Source organism: Myotis davidii, unplaced genomic scaffold, assembly GCF_000327345.1.
Source record: "Myotis davidii unplaced genomic scaffold, ASM32734v1 scaffold115, whole genome shotgun sequence".
NCBI classification, from domain to species: Eukaryota; Metazoa; Chordata; class Mammalia; order Chiroptera; family Vespertilionidae; genus Myotis; species Myotis davidii.
The window spans coordinates 3,126,176-3,134,574 of NW_006291010.1; the positions used below are offsets into that span (position 1 = coordinate 3,126,176).

General features: G+C 40.2%; 1 protein-coding gene across 1 annotated transcript in view; it reads left to right on the forward strand.

The window, feature by feature from the left end:
- The window catches only part of TMEM212 (transmembrane protein 212), a 46,998-nt gene that overhangs the window by 31,874 nt on the left and 6,725 nt on the right, over window positions 1-8,399 (forward strand). Inside the window, exons 2-3 of the mRNA XM_006764126.2 lie at window positions 1,737-1,796; window positions 3,837-4,160. Coding sequence (XP_006764189.2) covers window positions 1,737-1,796; window positions 3,837-4,160 — 384 coding nt within the window. The remainder of the gene's footprint in view (window positions 1-1,736; window positions 1,797-3,836; window positions 4,161-8,399) is intronic.

Genomic DNA, 8,399 nt, shown 5'->3' on the forward strand with positions numbered 1-8,399 from the left:
GGGAGGGGGGGATGGAAAGATGAGTGTGCTGGGCTCCTGAGCCACATCCTGCAGGGTGGATTTAACAAGTCACTGGTATTCACACACCAGCCTGCTCCATGAAAGATCTTTTTCAAAGTTTTGTGTAAACAAAGTAAAATTCAAGCTGGCAGCTACAACAGCATTTTTCAACGTTAGAAAAGGCAAGAAACAGTTCGTGCCAAAGTAGTTACGGCAACCTGGAATCTAAGCAGCTGATCATGTCAGCTATCTATTTGGAGCTAAACCAGCAGAGGGGCGTCCCTCGGCTTCATCTCCTTTGCTTCGGTGTTGCTCACAGAGGAGTGACGTGTCATTTGAGCGCCTTGCCTCTGAAAGCACAGACTGACCAAGGGCTTAGCCCGCCAGTGTTACAGTTGCTCTTAATAATTCTCCTGTTTTGTTGTACTATTTGTGCTGGCTCGACCTCCATAGGGTCCCTTGGAAACTTTCCTCCTGCAGAATCAAGCCAACCTCTTTTGACTACAGATGGTTCTGTTTTTATCCATGGGAGTTTTATGGTATGGCGATGCCAAGTCTGGAATTTCAGGCTTAGCTACATGAGAAGTTTTGTGTGAGTGCATGTGTGTGTGTGTACTCTCCCACCCCCCTCTCCCCCTCTCAAATTCTCTAAATCCAACATTCAAAATAAAATATGCCAGGAAAATGAAAAGCTGGGTCTCAAAATAATAAATATGCCAGACCCGGGGCTACAAAAGCAGCATACCACAAAACCACATTGGTAAAAGCTCTGATTTTTCTCCCCCTTAAATTTGTTGATACTATATATACATTCATGTTTATTTTTCTGTCAAAAACCTAAATGGTACTATTTTTAGGCCTGCCCTTGTTCTATATCTTATTTCAGGCACATCTCTTCCTGGCTTTCTCTCTCCATCTCAAAATGTTTCTTGACTAGGAACAAATGATTTATGGGTTGGGAATAAGTGATTTCCAGGCTCAATGACCACAAAGGTCTCCTTTATCAGACCCGGTGCTGAATCAAAGATGAGCCCAGATTTTTTTTTTTTTTTCATTATCTATTGCTCAATTCTGGTGACACCATTCCCTCCTTTGTTTAACTATTTTTATTCTGCACTTTGGGCCTTTTTCCTTCAATGGAGACTATAAAGAACTCTCTTTTGAAAAGCTGGACACCGCTGCACCCAGAACAATATATGCCCCATCATGCATTCATTCTAATGATAATCTTTGTTACTTGAGAAACAGGGATCACGTACTTGTATCCCACCAGCAGGCTTTTCAAGAGGAAGCAGATAGTAAAACATAGTGCTGCTGCTGAGGGTTTTCAGGGTTTTGTGACACATTTTCCATTCCGGTTCTTCCCATGTGCAGTTTTAGCAATTTGTAAGAAAGATGAACAATAAGCAATTCATCAAAACAGAACATATGGCAAGGGTTATAAAGCCAAGCTTCTATTGCAATGACAGCCTACTATAGCAGAGCTTATCATCTCGATGGCAAAGGCAACACAGGAAAATCAAAAAATGAGCTTGCATGAATCATGTCTTTATGACACTTATGGCTTCTCTTCCTCATTGTCATCACGGATGAAGAGGAGGTCGGAGCTATACATCCACTTAGCCATTTGCTGTTCCTTCCAGTTCATGGTAAAGTTGTCAAATGGTGAGACAGATTGAACTCTTTCCAGAGGTACATTCTATCATGGATGTTGTTTTCCCATCTTCCTTTCACAGGCCATCACAGCTGGTGTACTCCTACTGTTGGCTCACAAAGCGTGGACCCAGAGATACTTGGTAAACATGTGGACATTGTTGATGTGAGAAATATCCAAGCCTGTAAAGATTTGATTTGAGCCAAAATGACAACAACTGCCAAGAAGCAAGATCTAAACTTTTCAGAGAGGGACAGTTTTTCAGTTTCTTTTACTCATTTGAAATTAAGGAGAGAACATAAGGGAGATTACATGGAGGTGGGAAAAAGCAAGGTGGGGATTGGCTTACAGGATAATGAACAAGATTATGTGATCTCTTGAGAATGGTTATGTCTTAGAAGGAGGGGTCTGAAAAGGGACATTTCAATGGTGTGTTAATCTAAATACACAAGAACAATAGACAGGATTCGCTTAAGGCAAAGATAAACTTTTACTAAAGAAGTTATGTGCCTGGAAGGTGACTACCCACCATAATCTGCCCATTTAGGAATTTATGATCAGATTACCCTGTGAAGTTATTTTCTGTCACTGGATGTGTCAGTTTTATTATAGAACCCCTTTTATTTCAAAGAGGATTGTTTGAAGATCAAATCTCTCCTAGTTCAGGATAGAACATAGAGACTGTGATTTCCAATTATAGTTAAACTAGAGGCTGGATGCACCAAGATTCGTGCAAGAATGGGCCTTCCTTCCCCTGGCTGCCGGCACCACCTTCACTCTGGCCAGAGCTGCCTTTCCACTTTCCCATGCTGCCCAGATGCCCGGAGCAGCTGGGGTGGTGCGGAACACCTGTATCCTACCCTGCCATCCCCCCTCGGAGCCTGCATATGCAAATTAACCAGCCATCTTTGTTGGATTAATTTGCATGTTCACTCCTGATTGGCTGGTGGGCGCCACGAAGGCACAATCAATTTGCATATTTCTCTTATTAGTGTAGATTCTGTCTAATCAATGCCTTACTATGATGAATTTTAAGTAATAAACTATGTTTTCAATTAAAATTTTGTATTTGATTCCTGCCCCAAACATTTTCTACAAGTTCCAGTGGTTATTATAAGTGCTATCATTTGGGGAGGATAGAACCAGGGTTAGTGCTACTGGGTTTCAATCTTGAAGAAAGAGATCTATAGGCTCCTCTGCTTTCAATGTTGCATTTTCAAGTCTCAACTCCTCAATTTGGTATCTCCTTCCAATTTGGTATCTCCTTCCAATTTGGTATCTCCCTGTACTCTTTGCCCTTAAAGAAAGAATGAGGCCTGGCCAGTTTTTCTCAGTGGTTACAACGTTGGCCTGTGGACCAAAGGGTCTCAGGTTCAAGTCCTGGTCAAGGGAGTACCTCAGTTGTCAGTTCAATCCCCAGCCCTGGAGGCAACCAACCAATATGTGTCTCTCATGTCAATGTTTTTTTTTCTCTCTCTCTCTCTCTGTCTCTCTCTGTCTCTGTCTCTCTCTTCCTCCTCTCCTCCTTCTGCTCTCTCTAAAAAATTCAATGAAAAAAATATCCCCAGGTGAGGATAAAAAAAAAAAGAATGAAAAGTCATAATAATTTGAATTTTAATAGCATGAAACCAAGTAATCCCACAATATAGATCAATACCTTGATCTCATTAAAAACTTTTCTCCAATGGCTACAGCAGTGCTTCTCAAGCTTTAATGTACTAGTAGGTGTAAATCACCCGGGGATCTGGTTAACAGGCAGTTTTTGATTCAGTAGATCTTGGAGAGACCTGAGAGTCTACATTTCTAACAATGTACCAGGGGGTGTCAGTGGACCATGGACCACACCCTGATTGGCGAGGTCCTAGGATAGATAAGGCAGGGATTCTGTTTACTCATCTTTTTTTCCCACCCCAGACTGGTTCTCAACACATGACAGGAGATAAATAAATATTTGTTGGATGGAATTGATTTCATTTTTTGCCCCAGTTGGCTGATGTTATTCTTCCATAATGTAGATAGATAGAAAAGGAGAACACAAGGGCCTAAGGGAAGGTTGTGACCCATTTCTCATTCACTTCCCAGTAAGAGAGATTAAGACCTGGCATCTCATTCTTCCGATTGCTAAGAAGCTTTTGGAAAATATAGTTCCCAAAGTAACTATTTGTTTCTGCTTTATTTTCAGTGGGAAGCTAGTTTCACTTTTGTGATTCTGAGCCTTGTAGGATGTCCACTTCATTTTGCAGTAGCCTTGGAATCGGCTCTCCTCGGCCCATATTGCTTCTACTCATTATCAGGGGTTGCAGGCACCAATTATCTTGGTTATGCGGTTGCCTTTCCTTTTCCGTATGCAAAATTCCCATCAGTGTGTGTGGATCCACCACACTATGAAGAGTACCACCTGACGCTTCAAACCTTTGACCTCTGCATGAGCTTTGCCATGTTCTGCGTGTCCCTGACAGTTTTCCTCAAGCTCTCTGCAAGACTTCTTTGGAACGGACACATAAATGTAAGTTTCAAGAAACAGGGGGCTGGTTCTTATTCCATCCTGAATACTAAAATGAGAAGCCTTGTACATTAACATTTAATTTTTCTCTCTTATTCACCACTGTATCCTGGATAATCATGTCATCCAGTGGCTGGCACATAATAAATGGTCAATAATTGTTTTTGTAAGAATGAATGGAAATATGTTGATGTTATAACTAAAGGTATGGCAGTAGGTAGCACTAGCTAATTTTTTATCTCAATGTTTAAAAAATTACTAATTGAGATAAATATTAAGAGCTTTGTGTGGAAATTGAAAGCAGCACCCTTCATATTTTTAATATTAGTCAAATACAGATATCTTAATTTGGCTTCTATCCCCTTCAGAAAGATATACATGCTCCTTGACTAAAGAAGACATATGAAATTCTCCCCCTCTTTCTACTCCTACTCCAGCAGAAAGGCTAATATAGGCTAACATCAAATTTAGTTTCCTAACTTTTTCCAGCAGGGCTAACCATATTAACTGTATGAAATAATAGCAAAGTGAACTGTATGTTTACTGCAGCTAATTTTTTATCTCAATGTGCTGTTTAAAAAATTACTAATTGCCGAAACCGGTTTGGCTCAGTGGATAGAGCGTCGGCCTGCGGACTGAAAGGTCCCAGGGTCGATTCCTGTCAAGGGCATGTACCTTGGTTGCAGGCACATCTCCAGCGGCAGGCGGCTGATCGATGTTTCTCTTTCATCAATGTTTCTAACTCTCTGTCCCTCTCCCTTCCTCTCTGTGAAAAATCAATAAAATACATTTTAAACACACACACACACACACACACAAAACCCCACATTTAACCCAATAAATATGATAAATATTAAGAGCTTTGTGTGGAAATTGAAAGCAGCACCCTTCATATTTTTAATATTAGTCAAATACAGATATCTTAATTTGGCTTCTATCCCCTTCAGAAAGATATACATGCTCCTTGACTAAAGAAGACATATGAAATTCTCCCCCTCTTTCTACTCCTACTCCAGCAGAAAGGCTAATATAGGCTAACATCAAATTTAGTTTCCTAACTTTTTCCAGCAGGGCTAACCATATTAACTGTATGAAATAATAGCAAAGTGAACTGTATGTTTACTGTGTATAAGTGTACTTCCCATTTTACAGATAGTAAACTGAGGCTAAAGAGTTTCTATAACTTTCCCAAGGTCACCCTAATGCGGCTAGATTCAGAACCCAGAGCCATTTCTCTTAGTCAGGCCGGATTGATTCTGTGCCTCCTTGTCACTCAACCTTTCCTCCTCTGCCAGACCATTAATATGCATGGCTCTGACTCCCAGGAGGATTACAGCAGGGTCATTGGGAGAAGAGCACAAGTGATTTCTGATTCTAAATTTCTACAGGTATTGATCCTGGGTCACTGCTTTGTGAGTTGAACAGCTTCTTTCTGGAAAGAGCTGTTTCCCAGGGAAAACTCTCATACTGGCTGTATGATTCAAGTCAGTATTATATTAGGATCAGGTGAATTTAAAAAATATTTTTATTGATTTCAGAGAGGAAGGGAAAGGGAGAGAGAGATAGAAACATCAATGATGAGAGAGAATCATTGATTGGCTGCCTTCTACACGCCCCACACTGGGAATTGAGCCTGCAACCCAGGCATGTGCCCTGGCCAGGAATCGAACCAGTGACTTTCTAGTTCATAGGTCAACGCTCAACCACTGAGCCACACTAGCCAGGCAGAATCGGGTGAATTTAAGTAATGTTAGCCAATTCTCTCCCTCCCTCCAATTTGATCCTATCAACAGCAACGATCAAAGCTAAAAAGACAAGAATTGACATTCTCAATGCCTTTTGTGGTCATTCTTGTCCTCTTAAAGTTCTACATAAGTCTGCAAAGAAAGTCCGTACATTCTTCAGAACAGAATTGATTGTATAAGGAGGTTTGCCCAGGATTGAGATGAACAGATCAAAATTACCCGCCCCTATTGGATTGCCAGGGCATCTAGAAGTTTAGTATTTGAGATTTATCCCTTCTGGTAAACATCCTAAATTTCTAAAGCCCTTTGCCCCAAATTTCTAAAGCCCTTTGCTAAAAGGAACATATGCCTGAGAGAAACACACATTTAAGTGTTGGCAGCCATAACCCCTCGGCATAGATAGTTAATCAGACACCTGATTCATTGTAGGCATGGCACTCATAGCATCCAGGTTTAACATAGATAGAATGCAGGGAGAAAAAAAAATTAAACATTTACAAAGAACTGGGTAAGTCAGTCCCATGGAGACCCAATAGGGAGGCCACCTAAAGTGCCTGGGGAAAAAAGAAAACTAATTGAAAACAGAGCAAAGTTTTCCAACTTCAGAGTTTTGCCTTGGCCCATCTTGCTCAGGGTATAGTCCTTGGTGTGTGATTTCTAAGCTAGGTGTAGAATCCAACACAACTACAGAGTGGGGCAACAGTAGGTTTACAGTTGTTCATATGGAAAATAATACAAAGATTAATAAATCATAGTTCAAGAATAAAGCCTTTTGTGTACTCACAAATTTAAACCTACTTTTGTCCCACCCTGTACAACATGTTCCTCCAAGTGGATCAGTGGCATCAGAATCTTATTAAACCAGATTTTTTGGATCTAATCCAAGACTATTCCTACTAGGTCAAAAACTCTGGGCTTGGAGGCAGGGAATGTGCATTTTTAACATATGACCCAAGAGATTCTGATGAAAATTCTCTTCCTAACACAAAATTATCTTAGTGTCACTTCTGGACAGAATCTCAGTTTTCCCATCTGCATAGAATGCAGCACTAGTTTGGGGGAGAGTTCCAGATAAATTTAATAAGAGCATGTCTTTAGTGAGTGTTTTTGGATAACTTGACACCACACACTCCACAGTGGTGGCAGATCATGTTTCATTAGGGAGGATGAGTAGCTGACATAGGGGGGATGATGTTAGGTATTAATAACTAGCACTGCCCTGAGCCCACAAGGAGCACAGGCAGCCTGAGCGAACCTTTGTTACTGTGTAGAAATCTGGGCTATATTATGCACCATTTCTAGCATTGAAATGAATGTATTAATTTCTCAAAATTCTGGAAGCCACACAACTTTCTTAGAAGGAAAGGTGGGTCATTTGTTGGGATACAGAATTCTATATAGTGATTCTATTTTAATGAACCTCCATATAATTACATTGTTAGATTCCTCACATGTTAAAGGGAATAAGTAATATTTTAAAATTTAATTGAAAACTATACTGAATATTGTAAAATATGCTGCTGATTCATGCTTCTTTTATATATAAACAAAACACCGAAAATGCTTTTATTTTTTTATTTTTTAAATATATTTTATTGATTTTTAACAGAGAAGAAGGGAGAGGGATAGAGAGTTAGAAACATCGATAAGAGAGATCGATCAGCTGCCTCCTGCACACCTCCCACTGGGGATGTGCCCACAACCAAGGTACATGCCCTTGACCGCAATCGAACCTGGGACCCTTCAGTCCACAGGCCAACACTCTATCCACTGAGCCAAACCGGTTCGGCCCAAAAATGCTTTTAAAAGCTGTACTTTGTGTCTGTCTGAAAATTAAAATTCTCTTTCATGAATATAGTACATATCAGGAAACTAAAGAACTATGAAAATTTGTATAAGAGAAATAAATTATTGCTTGAAGGAAGATTTGGAAAAAATTGTAGTTGTACTTTTTTTTAGCACAAAGTACATTTTTTAGATACATTTGTCACGATCAATATTTTAGAAAATATCTTTCTAAGAGTTTTTTTTGTAAGTTCAGAAAGTTTTCAGAAATGAATCAAACACCCCTTAGGATTTACCACATTCATTATTTCTTAGAATTGAAGTCATCTTGCATCCCAGTCAGCTCGAGCTGCTATAACAAAATACCATAGATGGAATGGCTTAACCAACACACATTTATTTCTCACAGTTCTGAATGCAGGAGGTCCAGGATCATGGCTGGTTTTTGGTGAGGCCTCTCTTCCTGGCTTATGGATGGCTGTTTTCTCATTGTGTGCTCACATGGCCTTTCCTGTGCCTGCTCCCAGAGAGAGGAAGACCTCTCTCTTCTTATAAGGGCACTAATCCTATTTTGGGGGCTCCATCCTCATGACCTCATCTAAACTTTATTACCTCTCAAATGACACACCTCCAGATATCATCACAGTGGAGATTAGAGCTTCAGCGTATGGATTTGGGAGGGAGATGGGGCACAAACATTTGATAACATACT